Source organism: Equus przewalskii, chromosome 2 (assembly GCF_037783145.1).
Source record: "Equus przewalskii isolate Varuska chromosome 2, EquPr2, whole genome shotgun sequence".
In the NCBI taxonomy this organism is placed as follows: Eukaryota; Metazoa; Chordata; class Mammalia; order Perissodactyla; family Equidae; genus Equus; species Equus przewalskii.
Window position 1 is genome coordinate 5,794,093 of NC_091832.1, and position 16,478 is coordinate 5,810,570.

General features: G+C 59.2%; 1 protein-coding gene across 5 annotated transcripts in view; it reads left to right on the forward strand.

Moving 5' to 3' along the window:
* Nucleotides 1–14,620, forward strand: part of GLIS1 (GLIS family zinc finger 1) — a 213,296-nt gene extending 198,676 nt beyond the window's left edge. For all 5 annotated transcript variants that reach the window (XM_070592357.1, XM_070592366.1, XM_070592380.1 and 2 more), the window contains 5 exons: nt 812–944; nt 5,889–6,045; nt 10,773–10,951; nt 11,540–11,707; nt 14,107–14,620. In XM_070592357.1, coding sequence (XP_070448458.1) covers nt 812–944; nt 5,889–6,045; nt 10,773–10,951; nt 11,540–11,707; nt 14,107–14,264 — 795 coding nt within the window. In that variant the 3' untranslated portion in view covers nt 14,265–14,620. The remainder of the gene's footprint in view (nt 1–811; nt 945–5,888; nt 6,046–10,772; nt 10,952–11,539; nt 11,708–14,106) is intronic.
* Nucleotides 14,621–16,478: the final 1,858 nt, after the last annotated feature.

The window sequence follows — 16,478 nt, forward strand, 5'->3', positions numbered from 1 at the left end:
ACAGCAGCCTGGGCTGAGGCGGTGGGGGGAGACCCAGAGAGGGTAAGGGATTTGTTGAGTGTCACACATTGTCACACACACACGGAATAAGAAGAGGTGGAGTAAGATTTGAACCCAAGTCTTCTGTCTCTGGCCCTGCACTGTCTCCACTGCCCCTTGAGCCAGAAGGAGGAGAGACAGGGAGGAAGGTGGGGAGGAGGGAAAGATGCTGACTCCCAACGCATCAGTTCCCCTGCATGGCAGCCACAAGGATGTGCCTCACAGACCTCCAGCTACCCATGGGAGGTGCCTGCTGCTGCCCTCTGACGGCCGTCTCAGCCTCTGTGCTTAGGCCGTGCCTCCCACAGGCTGCTCCCAGCCAGCACCTAGGCTGGGAAGGCCCTGCGGGGATACTGAGGCAGGCTCCTTCCTAGGAGACACAGGGCCCCCTGACTTCCAGCAGACTCTGGCTCCCTGAGGACTCCCAGTCTAGGAAGCTCCCCCCAGCCTCCCTCCCCTCATTCCTTCCCCCAGGGTCAGACTTGGGACGCACCTGATGGCCCCCTCCCTATGTTCTCCCCACGGCACTGGCCCTATTAAGATCCATGCAGGTTTGATCTCGTCTTAGCATCTGCTTCTCAGACCTGAACTAAGACAACCTTCACAATGTATACGATTAGCCCCAATTTACACATGAGGAAACTGAGGCACAGTGAGGTGGAGGAGCTTGCCCTGGGGCCACCATCCTTCCTGCCCTGTCCCCTAAAGAGAGGGTCCCCAGTGGGCAGGTGGTCTCTCACAAACACCCTCTCTCCCTCTGCTTGCTCTCCAGCCGCACACGGTCCCTGACACTGAGACCGATGTCCTGACCGAGTGTCTGGCCCTGCAGCAGCTCCCTGCGTCCACACAGCTGGCCGCCAGTGATGGGAAGGGCAGCCGCAGCCTGGGCCAGGAGCTGCTCCCAGGTACGCACGCGGGAGGCAGCTCTGTGGGCCACCAGGGGCCATGTGGCACGACCCACTGAGTGGCACTCACTCCCTGGGCTTCATCACCTTGCAGCTTATGTAACTAGGCATACGTCACCTCCCTCTCTTGCGGGTCCCCATCACCCCCGGGATGAAGTCCGGGCTGCTCTCGGCCTGGCCTCTGATGCCTCGCAGGGCCTGGGCCCTCCTGGTGGCCTCCCGCCCCAACCTTGGTACATGATGCAGGTCCCTGAACACCTCTGCTCCCTCTTGCTTCTGAGCCACAGCACACAGCTGCTGGCCCCTCTCCACTCCCTTTCACCTAGGCAGCTCCTGCACGTCCTGCAGGGCCCACCTCGGTTCAGTCCTGGGCCTCAACTTGAAGTCCCGTGGACTCCCCACCAGGACCCCCCACTGGGACTCCTTGCCTAAGGAGAGAAAACTGAGGCCCTGAGAGGGTGGGCAGCTTGCCATAATCACTTCCAGCTCACCCCTAAACTCTGTGGCACGGATGGGGCCCCTCAACCCCCGGGACCCTGCAGGCCCATGCAGCTGGACATTCAGAGCCCCTGGTCCGGCTGAGGCGGACTGTCTGTCCCTCATGCAGCCATGGGCCACTGGGCAGGTCTGGGCCTGGCAGGAGTTGCTGGCTGCCCAGAGCAGGGCAGCGGGGCTGTGGACTCCAGCTGACAGTACTCATGCTCTCCCACGTCCCTGAAGAAACCACGGGATCAGAGCAGAAAGCTCTTCCTGCCCTCTGGGATTTCTCGAATTACTCCAACCATTTGTAACATTTTTTATTTTCTGACTTTTTATTCTTTCCCCTCAGCTCTGAAGTAGCAGCCGATTTAAACCTGTCAAAGTGCTTCCCAAACAGCCTGGGGAAGAGGTTTTCCCCTTTCCCAAGGGTCCCCTCACAGGGCTCTGTGCTCAGGTCCATGAGGGCGAGGACGCCCAGGAGGATGGGTCGGTGGAGGAGGGACCTCACCCTCCAGCCAGGGGCCCCTCTGCCGTGGGCTGCTTCTCCCAGGGTCAGAGTTGCTAGCACGGCAGGGGGAGTTGGGATCAGAGGGACGACCAGCCCAGGGATGAAGGTTTGCATCTCAAGTGCCAGCTCCCAGGGCTGGGAATGACCGCTTGGGGCTCTGTGTCGAGAAGGATGCTGAGGCTCCCTGACACAACAGGAAAGAGGGCTGCAACTGAGTAGCCGTGGCTGCCTGGGCAGAGGTCCTGCAGCCCCATCGTTCTTACCCTGGGAGGACTCAGGCCTAAGCAGGAGAACTTACCCAGGGTCATCGCGAGAAGTCAGTCTCAGATCCCGGCTGGAAGCCTGTTCTCCCAAATCCCAGCCCAGGGCTGATCCCAGGGAACGTGCAGGGCTGACCCCAGGGAGCGTGCAGGGCTGACCCCAGGGAGCGTGCAGGGCTGACCCCAGGGAGCGTGCAGGGCCACGACACCACCTCTGGGGCCCGTGCTTGGGCCAGTCACTTGAGAAACATCGTCTTGTGCAGTCCTCAGCCCCCCGTGGGGTGGCGTTGAGTCCATGCTATGGACGAGAAACATAGTCACTGAGGCGGCAGCACGGACTGGAGGGCACAGATGCCGCGCCTGCCAGGCCTGCCCTGTGACAGTGAGTGAGCCGTGTCTTCCCTGCTTTGAGCCTCAGTTTCCCCCCCCAGACCTGCTGTGAGAACCAATGCAGTTGTGGATGGGATGCTTTCTATGTGACCAGTGACTTTAATCATTGTTACTGTTGCTCATGGTCAATGAGAAGAGTAGCTGTCGACTCATCGGCCTCGTGGTAATGCAGCAGCCAGCGTGCATTGACGCGCCGGGAGTCTCTCCAGGAGCTGCACGTAGACGTGTTAGCTACATAATCCGCACAACAGCCAGATAAAGTACAAGCGGTTAAGCTCTTTCTTTCCACATGAGGAAACTGAGGCCTTGAGAGGTTAAGTCGCTTTTTGCCCAAGATTTCACAGCCAGCGAACGTCAGAGGCTGGATTTGAACTGAGGCCATCTGGCTGCAGGCCATGCCCTTAACCAAAGAGTCGGCCACCTCTCTGCTTCTCAAATGACACCTGTGCCATACTGAGCACCGCTGTGTGCCGGGCCTGTGCCGGTTCCTGTCCTCCAGCTGCTTCCAGAACAGCAGGGAGGGAAGGGCCAGCCAAGCAAATCCAGGGGTCCTGGATCCCCCTGGGCTCGGCTCCCAGGTTCTTCTCCAGGACACACGGGAGATGCCTGAGGCACGGTGGGAACAGACGTTAGGGCCAGAGGTCCAGTGCGCTGACTGATGATTGATGACGCTGATTTACAGCTGAAGCGGTGCGTCCTGGGGAGAGGCCGGCAGGCCGCATGGGTCCCCACTCCTGCTGCCCCTCAGGATCCGGTGATTCCCTCATTCCCATCCGCTATTTGTTCACAAGTTCAACGTGCCTCGTTCACATACCAAGTCGCCCACCATATATTTGTCCCCTGGGGGCTGTAGAGGCAGGGACCTGGACGAGGGCAGGGCAAAGGCAGGGGAGGGGGAGAGATTCAAGGAGTGTTAGGATAGAAGAGTCCAGAAGAGAGAGTGAGTGCGAGGGAGCTGGCGAGGGTGAGAGTGAGTTTCCATCATCACTATGGGAAGCTCCCGCAAGCTCGTCTCTCATTGCACAAAGGCCCAGGAGCTTCTCTGATAGGCAGGCCCCCTTTAGCAGCACCAGGGCACCGTGATGGGCAGTGAGGACAGGAGAAGCATGAGGTCAGCGTGGCTGAGGAAGAGGGAGCAGGATTTGTCGGGATTCTAGGCGTCCTAGCTGTCAGGCCCCCAAATTGGTTCAAGATGGCAGGTGGGGAGGTGCTAGGAAGAGTGGTGAGAGGAGCAAGCCGTGAGCAGAATCCCCTCGAGGTGCCTTCCTGAGCAAGTGGGGGATGTGTGAGAGAGGCAGCGGATGGGTGGACGGGTGGTGCTGCCTGTGGGAACACAGGTGTCCGAGACAGGGGAGGGTAAGGACTGGGGCGGAGAGCTCATCCAGAGCCCTGGGGTGTCACAGCCATCCACAGTGAGACCCCAGGCAGAGGCCCCCCTGCCGGCCCTCCAGGCCACAGCCAGAGCTGGGGCTCCAGCTCTTTCCTGGACCTGGCCTTCAGTGGACTTCTTTTTGGCGTCACTTGAGAGAAAGGCCTGATTAGCTTCCCACTGTGTGACTTTTGACAAATCATTGACGTTCTTAAGACTTAGTTTCTTCATCTTAAAATGAGATCATATTATCTCCTCTGTTGACAGTTGTTGAGACAGTTAAACTAGATACTGTAGAAAAAGAGCTTGACGCAAGTATATGCTAAATTAACAGTAACTGTTGTTGATAGTATGCATTTATTGTAAGAGTAGAATTTCACTTGATGTAACCCATCCCAAGGATGTCTGCTGCTCTAACCCCAGACCAGGTGTTGCAAACTGTTTGGTCTCATAGGAATAGTGTTTGCTTTTTAACAGTTTCAATGTAAGGCCTTTACGGGGCACATTCTCTCTGCTTTGCCACAGTCCCCACTGCTCCCTATTGATAACCCCTGTGGTTTCACTTATTTTGCTCCCTGCCATGCCACCTATGTCATTGAGCTTGCCATCCCTGCCACAGCCCTGCCCAATTCCTTATAACAGCTCCCTGAATTGCATTTCTGGGCTAGAGGGGCCAGCCCGGGATGGGCTAGTCTTGGAACCCCAACTACTGGAGAAAGTAAAAGTTCCTCCCTTATGCCATCCCTGAAAAGTGCACGGTGTGTTCGCAGGTGGTCCTCATGAAGTGATACAGACCACTGGGTCTGGATGCATGATGACCAGAGTGACATTCAAGATGTAACAGCTGAGCTCTGACCAGTGCAGTTCTGGGCACGGCCCCAAGGTCCACAGAGTCCTCCCAGGGCATCAACTTGGTGAATTGGTTTCTGGGAAAATGATGTCAATTCCTATTAAAATTCAAATAAACATGGCCAGACTAAAGAGGGGGTGGCAAAATTGGCCCTCTTTTTACAGAAGGAATAGTGAATGTCAAAAACTCACAACCCTCGCTGGGTCCCTCTCAGGCTCCAGCCCCAGAGTAGGGGTTCATTCTCCCCTCTAATTGGGGTTCCTTGGTGAAGGCATTTGGGAAGCAATGGCCTTAGTAACTGCTCTCAGACCCTCAGCTGGGTCCCTGGAACAACATCTGACTCTGACCTAGTGTCCCTCATTGGATCCATCAGCCCACCTGTCTTCTTAACAAGGGCGTCACAGGTGGTGTCACCCTACAAGTATCTTCTGGAGGTTTACAATCTGAGACTAGAGCACGGCTGACTCTTCTCCTCAGCCAATCCTTGTGCAGTGTGCAGCCTGTACACATCTGTGGCATCCCTTCTCAGTGGTCTCGCAGGCCAGCCTGCCATCCAGCTAGCACAGTCATCCTTTCTTTGGAACCCCTCACAGTGGACATCCAGGCTCTGCTTGCACATCTCTGGGGATGGGTAGTTAATTTTCTCCAAAGGGAGCCTGGCGCCCTCCAGCAGCTGCCTTCTAGAAGATGCGGCCACACCCTGAGCTGGTGGCTTCTCTCCATTCTTGTCTGCTTCTGGGGCTACACATAGCGAGCCCCTTCTCTCCTAGAACAGCCCCAGAGATTTGAGGCAGCCTGCTCCATACAACCCTCTTGCCCCAGTACGCACAGGCACACACACGGGCCCGACCACCCCATGCCTCTGACTGTCCCTTGTCAGTCCACTTCTGCTGTCAGGGTGGGGCGTGGCCAGAGCAGAGTGGGACCAATGTCTCCCTTGTTCGGGCCCCTAACCTTCTGTTACTCTGAGTTCGCTGGCTCCCTGTCTGGTCTCTCCCTCTCCGTAAGCAGGCTCACTGCTCCGGGCCACCCGCAGCCATCTCTAGGGAGTCGCAAGGCCCAGTGGCATCTGCTTGCTTCCCTGCAGGTGTGTATCCCGGCTCCGTCACCTCCCATAACGGGCTCACCTCAGGCCTCCTGCCCCCGACGCATGACGTCCCTGCCAGGCACCACCCACTGGACACCACCACCAGTTCGCACCACCATCTGTCCCCGCTGCCCACGGCCGAGAGCACCAGGGATGGGTACGTACAGCGAGCCGTTCTCCTCTGGGGGCAGCAAGGAGGCGCCCGCATGGCAGGCAGGTGAGGGCAGGCATCCTGCACACTAAATGGCCATTACCAATAATGAAAATAGTCAGCATTTATGCAGCACTTACTGTGTACGGCACCCTGTGCTCAACACTCTCTCTGAGGATTTCGTTGGTGCCTCAGAGTAACCCCACCAGGGAGATGGATGTATTGGCACCCGGGCCTCTTGACGCCCCACCTTGTGCACCCTCTCCTCTCTTGGGGGGCAGCCTTGGGAAGAGGCTGTGCCCCTACCTGACCCCTGCATTCTGGGCTGCCTCACCCCAGCTTCTCCGTGGCTCATACCATGTTTGCTGAGCAGGCTGCCCACTGCCCACTCCAGGGGTGCTGGCCTGGGCCTCACCCCAGCTTCTCTGTGGCTCACACCGTGTTTGCTGAGCAGGCTGCCCATTGCCCACTCCAGGGGTGCTGGCCTGGGCCTCACCCCCTCTCTGGCCACTGCAGCTGTGACCATTGCCTGGTGCTAGGCTGTCCAGGAGCCGGACTGCAGGATGGCCGCAAGGAGGGTGGCCCTTCCTGCACTCAGTGTGGTTCTCATTGTGGCCACTTAATTGGCTGCATGGTGAATGTGCTGATTGCTGGCCCCAGTGCTGCCAAAATCTGCTGTCCCCATAAATGGGCAGAGGGCGGCCTCACAGCCCCACCGCCTGCCCTCCTGCCACTGTCGTTTGCCACCAGCAGTGACTTGCTCAAACTTGTCCCCCAAGGCCTGGCCCCTGCACCTTCCTTCTCCCCAACTCCTCCTCCCCAAGGCTGCAGCCTGGGCCTGGGCCTGGGCCTGTCTGCGCCTGGGACCAGCCTGGCTTCATCACCAAATTCGTTGTCCAGGCTCCTAACTGGGCGCCTTCTCCCAGTCGCTCCTTCATTCATTTGATGTCCAGTTGTGGAGCCCCTGGTGTGGGCAGGCCCTGGGCCCAGTGCTGGGGCCACTGATGACAGAGAGACCTGCCGGGAGGGACCACACTGGGCAAGTACCCTGAGGGGAGGAAGGAAGGGGAGCTGTGGAAGCCCCAAGGAGAGCCCAGTGTGGTGGAGGAGCATGTCAGGGAGGCTTCCTAGAGGAGGTGATGCTAAGCCGGGCCTCCAGGGTTAAGTAGGAGTTGGCTGAGGGTGAGGTGAGGAAGAAGGAGCAGCAGGAGTGAAGGCAGGCATGGCGAGAGCTTGATGTGTCCTGGGAAATGTGAACCGTCTTGTAGGGTGACAAGTTCAGGAGACAGGTCGCTGGGGCCAGACCACAAGGCCTATAGCAGGACTCTATCCAGAGGGTGTTGAGCAGTGATGTGCTCAGGTGTGGGGATGAGAAATGTGCCCAGCCTGTAGCACAGGGCTGGCGTGCCGGGCGCAGCACCGAACATGGGTGCGGGACGGCAGCCTGAGCCAGGGCCCGTGAGGGACGGAGGACCACCCAGTAGTCACGTCAGATAAGCAGGACTTAGGGAGCTCCGGCTGGGTGTGGGGAGGGGGCGTCAGGGATGAGCCACCAGGAGCCGAGGAAGACCGTGGGGAGAATGGGAAGGAGCCACAAAGAGGCAGCCTCACCTTTGGGTGCAAAGAGGACCCAGAAAATGAGCCCTTCCCCAGCCTCAGTTTCCTCCTCTGTAAAATGGGCATTAAAACACCCTTCCAGCAAGGCGGTGAGGACCGCCTACACCTGACATGCATGTGTTACCTAGTAGAGGTCCCACGGACACCAACACCCTGCCCCTCACCCTCAACCCCCTCTCAGCCACCTGCTCACCCACCAGCCCACCCAAAAACATCTCCAACCGAAGGAAAACAAACCACAGAGGGCCTTCCTGCTCGGGCCTGTGCCCTCTGCTCCTCCGGGTGCATCACCGGCCTGCCGCCTGCATGAGTGCCCGTCGAGAATTCCTGCAGCGAGTGGCAGAGTGATGACAAGACCGACGGGGCCCCCAGCCGCTGGCCCACCCACGCCTGCCGCAGCCGGCCAACCACCAAGGCCAACCACCAGGCTGCTGGGGCTGTGGGGGACAAAGGCCCTCATGCCTGACCCCAGGCAAGGCCCAGCGTGAATGGGCTGCTTTTTTCAGCCCCAGAGAAGATGGGGAAAGGCCTTCAGCCTCCCTTCCTGCCAAAGTCAACAGGGAGGCCACTAGCGGCTCCCCAGTGGTTTGCTGGGACGTTTAAATAGCTTGACAGAATTATCTGATTCACTCAAAAATATGCTAAGAGGGCCTGACTTCATGACCAAATTTATTTACCCTGGCTCAGAGAGGACGCTGAATAGGGTGGGTTTTTTTCCCTCGGCCCGTGCAAGGTATGAAGCCCTGGTCTGCCAGGCCAGTGAGGTTTTATATTAATTTTTATAGGTTCCAATTGAAGCAAAAATATTTGACTTGGGAATCATTTGCATGACTCAGAAGAGGAGCTCCAGCTGATCCTGTCTCCTTGTAAAGGGCTCAGGTGCCGCAGCCGGGCTCGCCTGCCTGTCTGTGTGAGAGCTCGTTCTGTTTAATTTCACTGGCTGTGAAGGTGGCAAACAGGGATTGATGGCAGGTTTGAGACAGGAAAAACAAACTTGGAAATGCATGTTTTCCCCTTCAGATCTGGTTCTCCTTACTTCTACAATCTTGCTAATCTCTGGGTTTTGTAGCCGAGCGGTTCAGAAACGCATTTGTTAGGGCTGATCAGCTGTCCGCTGTGTGCCAGGCCCAGTGCTGAGCGCCGAGTGACTGGCAGGCCCGACACTGGCCCTCCCGCAGGAGCCCCCGGGGAGGGGCCGACAGGAAGTCAGGGAAGAGCCGTGATGTGGGTGCCCGGGAGGGGTGTTCATGAGGCAGGTGGCGCCATGCCGTGGCCCGAAGGGGAGGACCCACCGTCCTAGCCACGCCTCGGCCCAGCCTCAGCCAGGAGAACTGGTTAGGACGACACAGCTTGTGCACAGCCCTCCACAGTGTGTAGAGCACAGTGGTAGACTGTCCCACTTGAGGGCCCTGTGAGACAGGCCCACAAATGTTAATGATGATGATAATGATAATTAATTTGTGGAGCCTTGATGACGACTCAGTTCATTACCTTAAAGGGGCTGACACTGTACCTACAGTGTGTGAGTTTCGGGTCTGGGGGCCCGGTGCAGAGGCCCCCCCCAACCCCACTGCTGACAGAAGGGGCATCCCAGACATGTGAGTGACGACAGCACAGTGGAGGGGTAGTGACAGCGCAGGGGGACTCGGCAGAGCTGGGCATGGAGCCCACTGGCCCCTCCCCGAATCCCCTGTCCCCGTCTCGGGATGGTCCTGCTTCCTTCAGAGAGCCGTGGATGTGTCTTCTTAGCACCGCGTGGCCGCCTGCAGCTGTGACGCCGAATTCACAGTGTTTTACTGTGGACAGTCCAACAAATCCGCAGACGCAAAGACAACAGAGAGTCTGGCTCTCCACGTCGCCCTCTTCCTGCAGCGCAGACGTGCCGTGCAGGCCGTGAGCCTCCAGCCCCGTCCCCCGAGCCCCACGCCCAGCTGATCCCCGTGTCACTTTGGTTGCTGTGACCCCAGAGGCTTCGAAAGGCGGCATGAGGAGGGAAGGGCGTCTAGAGTGACATGCGGGCCAGTTGGGTGGCCCCTGGGCTTCCAGGTTCAGGCTGAGTGCACAGCTCTCGGCAGCTGCAAGCCTGTTTTCAGAATGTGAGCTTCCACAGAGCACAGGCTTCAGCCTGCATCCCCTCAGTCTCTGTATGAATGGAAGTGGTGAGTCCTCCATCACAGGAGGTATGCAAGTGGAGGAGAAATGGCCAGGAGTGGAGGCAGAAGGTCCCTAAAAGTACACCATGCAGGGGAATAAAGACCAACTTGGACGTCAGACCTACTTTGCTAATTTTCCTTCCCTTCCTCTTGATAATAATGATGATTCACAGAAGGGCTAAGAATGTATCTGACATCATCCTGGGTGCTTTGTCTACACTGCTTTATTTAATTTTATCCTCACTATAACCCATAAAGTCAGTGCTGTGTGGCCAGGAGTAACTTGGACAACTTCTCTGAACCTTGGTTTTTCCATCTGCAAAAAGCACACAGGAACCTCTCTCACAGACCTGGGGCGTGGCAGAGGCTCGATGAATGGTGACTGGTAGTGACTGCTGCGGATATCCTTCTTGCTGGGGAACTGCCACGGCTTTCAGTGCGGGCTGTCCCTGGGCTCGTCCTCCAGGTGGCCGGAGGGGCAGGCACAGAGTTAGAGCATCGGGCTCCAGCAGGGTGGCTGGCATCCAGCCCTGGGTGAGGAGAGCTGCAGCTGCCAGGTGGAGGACACAGCAACCCCACAAGGAAGCCGAGGCTCAGAGACATGAAGCGACTTACCGAAAGTCACATGGCAGGCGAGAGCAGGAGGGGTTTGCAACACAGCTTTGTTGAGTCTGAAGGTCGTGCTGGTACCAGCGTTCCTTGCTGACCATCAGTCCAAAATGCAAGATAGAAGATTTTCTTTACTGATTCCTTTGGCCTCTAAAGCTTACAGGATTTTAAAGTTTAATTCCAGTTCGAACATAATCAGAAATAAAAGCTTCCCCTTCTACCTGCATTTTGGTAAGTTAGAGCAACTCAGCTAGTGAGCTCCCCGTTGCTGGAGGGGACCAAGCGGCGCAGCCAGCCCTCTGGCCCCCACACACCCCAGAGCCCTTTCTGCTGACGGCCATCTCTTCTCTCCAGGTTGGGACCCAGCCTCCTCTCGCCCATGGTCAGCCCAGTGAAGGGGCTTGGGCCACCACCGCTGCCACCGTCCTCTCAGAGCCATTCTCCAGGGGGCCAGCCCTTCCCCACACTCCCCAGCAAGCCGCCCTACCCGCCCTTCCAGAGCCCTCCGCCCCCGCCTCTGCCCAGCCCACAGGGTAAGCGCTGGTGGGGGCCCCTCCTCCACACCCACAGATTCCATGCCGGGGGCCGAGAGAAAAGGGACCCTGACCCGGGGAGGCAACGCTGAGGGCCGCACTAGGAGGAGCCGGGAGTCAGGTGCCCCGGCTGCCCCCCATGCACCACCGAGTCGGGGCGCTTCCTGGAGGGAGTTCATTCTGTGGGTGAGGAAGAGCCTGTCCCCTCGACAAGGCACCCGGGTCAAGGGCTCTCCCAGCAGTGGGAGCAGCATGGGAACGGCACGGGCAGTGGCAGGGTGGGGTGGGCTGCTCCGAGGAGCAGCGGGTGATTGGGTATTGGGGGGGGTGGACAACCATCCCTTCCGCACACTCTGGTCGGTGACAGTGGCTCGAGTCAGGTGAGCCACATGGGGCCACGTGGCCGACCCCCTCCGGGGCAGCTGAAAGGGGGCTTAGGCCCCTGCACCTTCTCCCCCTCCTCTCTTCCATGCCTACCGTGTCTGGACAGGACAGGGTGGGGGACTGAGCGGGGCAGCAGGGAGGGTCCCCTCCCAGCCCCAGGTATTTTTCCTTTGTTGATGTGTCCCCTGCCGCCCCCTTCTGCAGGGTACCAGGGCAGTTTCCACTCCATCCAGAGTTGCTTCCCCTATGGTGACTGCTACCGGACAGCGGAGCCCACAGCCACTGGGGACGGACTGACCGGGGAGGCCCACAGTTTCAACCCCCTGCGGCCCAATGGCTACCACAGCCTCAGTGCGCCTTTACCTGCCACAGGTGAGCCCCACCTGCCTGCCTCCCTTCCCTGAGTGCCTAACAGAGCCCAGCCCTGTGCATGCGCCCTGTTCCGCAGCCATGGGACAGCCCTGTGAGGGTGTCATCCCCACTTTACAGAAGAGAAATAAAGGCTCCGAGACATCTCAGGCCCCCACAGAACTGGGATCTGCGCCCTGCCTGACACCAGAGTCAGTGTCCTCCCCCGGCTTGTGCGCCTAGACTCTGGCAGGTTTCTGAAGACACAGGGAAGACGAGACTGGGAGCTAGCAGGCCAGCTGATGTTTCCCTTTAAATACTTCCTGAGCACCTACTGTGTGCCAGGCACAGGTGTAGACCTGGGGATGCAGCGGGGCTGAAACCAATACTGATCTCCATTTAACAGATGAGAAAACTGAGGCCCAGAGGGCCACACTCCTAGGAAGGCACCGAGCCTGGAGGTGTGCTTGTTCCTTGTCCCCGTGCTGGGCCCTGGGCCGTCCCCAAGTAGTGGCCCTGGCTGGGGTGGAGAAGCCGGTCAGAGGGGCGGGCTGGGCGCGGCCCAGCGTGCAGTCAGGCCTCAACCAGCAGAGCCGGTCCTGGGGGAGCAGGGCCTCAGCTGAGTGGGCTGGACCCTCCCAGATGCCCCAAGCCAAGCCCCACCCCAGACCAGCCTCAGGCCCAGGTCCAGCTGGAAGCTACCAGGTCTGGACAGCTGGGGCCCCAGACAAAGGGGAGCCTGAGACCCCGTCCCAGAGGCCCTGGGGGTGTGCAGCTGGGGGTAGAAGGATAAGGACACAGGGACGAGCACGAGGCCACAGACGAGCACCCACGCCTGTGGGTCTGCGTGTTCCTGTTCACACACGTGCTCCCATGTCTGTCTACGTCTTCTTTGCTCACCTGCTGGTGAGCATGTCTGTGTGTGTACATGCATATAGGGCCAGTGTGACAGGCTCCGGGCAGTGCGAGGACTCACAGGGCACGCACTCACGTCTGCACACGTGTGCTTACGTCATGCTTGTGCTGATGTTCATACCCCATCTGTGCACACGTGTTACCATCCTGTGACCCCCCCATCTGTGTGCACACACATGTGTGTGCCTAGGTGTGCATAGCACATTTGGGCTGTTTCAGGTGAGTATGCGTATGTGCAGGTGTGTTCCTGTGTGTTCAAGTATAGTGTAAGTACATCTGTGGGTGGACACATGTGACATACATGCACCATAGGCAGGTGCGTACCCGGTCACAGGGTGTGCAGGGACGTGTGGGTGTGTTCTGTGTTTGCACACACATGGACTGCTGTGTGGTTAGGCACCCACAGCTGTCCTCAGCACTGCTGGCTCACCACCCCGTCCCCCACTGGCCCCCGTCCAGCCTGAGGAGGGATTTCTTGGTTTAGCAGCAAGACCTGAAATAAATGACTCTGAGGGGCAGCTTCCGTGTCCCCACACTGAGGCAGGGAGTTCTCTTGGCCTCCTTTCTCCCAGGCTATCTGGGTGGAAGCCCAGCATGCAGTGTCCACTTCTGGCCCCACTCGACTGCCCCACCTCCTCTGCCAAGCTGAGAATAGACACGCGGGATTGAATCCAAACTGACAAGGTGGGGCCGTGGGGCCTCTGGAAGAGTTCGGCCTGATCCCACTGCACGGATGGGAAGACTGAGGACTGCCTGTCTTAGGCCACACAAATTCATGACAGCAGCCCAGGGCAGGGACGGGATAAGACGACCTCTCCAGGCCCCTCCCGGGTTGAGGGCCTCTGAGCTGTGACCCCCCACCAGAGACGGCATATCAGTGGAAGAACCAGAGGGACTGGGGTTCAAGTCCCAACTCCCCCACTTACTAGCAATGTGACCTGGGCAAGTGTCTTGCTCTCTCTGAGCCCGTCTTCTCAGCTGTAAAATGGGGTACTGAGTCCCACCTCACAGGCTGGCTGCGAAGCTCAAGTGAGATAAGATTAAATGAGCACTTGCTGAGTGCCCAGTGGGTGCTGGTCCCTCCTTGGGTTTCTGTGTCTGGTGGGGCCGAGGAACCTGAAGGGGTGGGGTGGGCCAGGGTCCTTCTGCCAGGAGTGGACCAGCCACTGAGGACAAGAGCTGTGATAACCCCCTACCCTCCCTGCCCTCCCCACATTCTGCCCCACAGTCCAGAACTGGGTGAGGGGCCACCCCAAGCCAGCCCATGCCTGTCTCCCCAGCTGCCCTGGGCCCCTTGGGAGTGTGAGGCCTAGGGCACCTCCCCCTGAGCCTCCTCCCCACTAGCCGCGCTCTGTCTGGAAGAGCAGAGGGCTCAGAGCAGGCCCTGCTGAGGGGACACTGTGAAGAGGGACCCTGGGCAGGAGGGTGGAGTCTGGGAGCTGGGAGAAGATGACGCGGCATAACCCCTGAGTCCTCCAACCTGGACCCTGTCCCCCGCACACCCACAGGCTATGAGGCCCTGGCCGAGGCCCCATGCCCCACACCACTGCCAGCCCAGCCACCTGAAGACGTGGTGTCCAGTGGTCCCGAGGACTGCAGCTTCTTCCCCAACGGGGCCTTTGACCACTGCCTGAGTCACATCCCCTCCATCTACACGGACACCTGAAGGAGGCCCTGCCCACCCTCCCCCGCAGACGCCACCTTGCCCCCCCACCGTGCGTGCCCACCCTCCGTGTACCCAACCTGGGCAGCCCGGCCGCAGGTCCTCGTGGACACAGGTAAGGGGCTGCAGGGCCGCCCAGTGCTGGCCGGGAGCCACCGTCCGAGCCCGAGCTGGTCGCTCAGCAGTGCCATCAGGATCCATGCCCGTGGCCTGCCCATGACTGTGTCTTCCTTTTCTCTCCCCAGTGGTTGTGAATCACAGACCTCGTGTATATAAAGTGTACAGAACTTGTTTTCCTTTCCCCTGCCAGTTTTATATTTTTGGTTTTACAAGAAAAACATTAAAAACTGGAAATGAGACTTGGGCCTGGCTCTGCTTTGTGATTCCACCTGGAGGCCCCCACCAGGAGAAGGCAGAGCGTGTGCAATAGAGAGCGGGGTGCGGGCGAAGGCCGCGTGGAACCCAACCCGGCCCTGGGTTCCCCCGTAGGGAAGGGGACCTGTGTCACGTGGCCCCCTACTACGTACTGTGGGCCTTCCAGATGCCAGCGTGAGTCCCAGGGCCTCACCACAGGGCAGGCGAGCAGACCAAGGCTGGAACTGAAATGGGAACCCAGACCTGTGTAGCCCAGGCCTTTGGTCTCTGCGCTGACCCCTCAGCTGGTGGGAGATGGCACTGGCTCCAGGCGAACAGGGCAGGCGGTCCAGGGACAGAGCCACACAGCCTCTAAGAAGGCGAGGGGCAGAGGCAGGGCCCGCAGGCAGCCGGGGTGCAGACAGCATCTCTTGTACACAGGGCCCCCCACCCACAGTGGCCCCGGAGGGAGCAGAGGCCGGTTCTGAGGGCCCCAAGGCTCCTGTGGGGTTGCCGGCCTCCCCTGCCTGTCTCTCCCCAGCTCTAGCACCTGGACAGTGTCCCGTGCCTCACCATGTCACCCTGAAGGGTCAGCTGGTAAAAAAAAACCCTCAAGGAAAATTCCTGCCTCCTCACTGCTAAAGTGAAATGAAGCGAGCGAGGCCACGTTTACTGTGCGCCTACTGTGTGCAAGGCCCTCCGTGCCGCTCTGGAAACAGCCCTGTGGAGGGTCTTTCCAGCCCCTCCGGTGAGGAGGAGCAGCCCGGATTCAAGCCCAGGTCAAAGGGCTGCGTCCCCAGGAAAAGCGAGGGGGGAAGCCCTAGTCAACCGCTCTCTCTATAGAGAGGGAAACTGAGGCTCAGAGAGGCCACCCAGCCAAGCGAGGACAGAACTGGGACTGGAGTCCAGGCTGTGTCATGGTCCCCCACTAGCCTGGGAGCTCTGTCACACCCACATGGAGCGCTGCTCCGTGCTGGGCCTGCAGGCTTCAGGAGCTCCTGTCCCGGCCGGGGCTCGCTCCGCCTCCGGGGCCCCCTGTAGGGATTGCATCTGGGGCTCCCTGCCTCCTGGCTTCTGGCTGGCGGGCTGAGCCAATGAGGAGCTCAGCAAGAGGGAGGCGGGGGTCCCTGGGACTGGCTGTGTCCTGCACTGAAGGTCACATGGCCCACCCTCCAGGTAGCGGCAGTGGCCCCCTGTGCTCCCCGTCAGGCGTGGGCTGGGGGCTGGTATTGTCCCCACACTTAGGAAAGTCAAGGCGCTGTCCCACCCCGTGTTTGCCTGACACCCTGCCCTCCCCGGGTCTCAGGCTTTCCTTAAACCCCCTCAGCCGCCCCATCTGGGAGGGCCATTTGTTTCCTGCCAGAGCTGCCTGACAGCTGCCTCAGTTTACAGATGCAGAGACTGAGGGACGCAAGTTAAGGAACTTGCCCACCGGCATGGCCGCCAGCGTAGAGCTGGGAGTCTAACCTGCCCGGGCTCCAGAGCGCCTGCTCTCCCCGCTGCACCCCCTGCCCCTGGAAGACGCAGGGCGACCTGGCACCCACCTCCTCCCCCAGCCCTGGCCTCCCAGAGTAGGCCAGTCCAAGCCCCGGCCGGGAGGGACTGACCCCATGTCACTCAGCACGTCACTGCCTGGGACAGACCCAGGGCTCCTGACTCCCACCCAAGCCCCCTTTGCCCCAGTCCCATCCCCTACCGGTTTTATGGAACTAATTAAATGGTCACAGCAAAATCTCTTTAATGGGGATGCTCAGGAATCAATACTGCATGTCCCTGTAAGCACTTAATCCACTCCAGATAAGCAGAATTAAGCTGTACAATGCGGACGTATTTCTATTAATAATGAAAAGGGCTGAGCCGCGA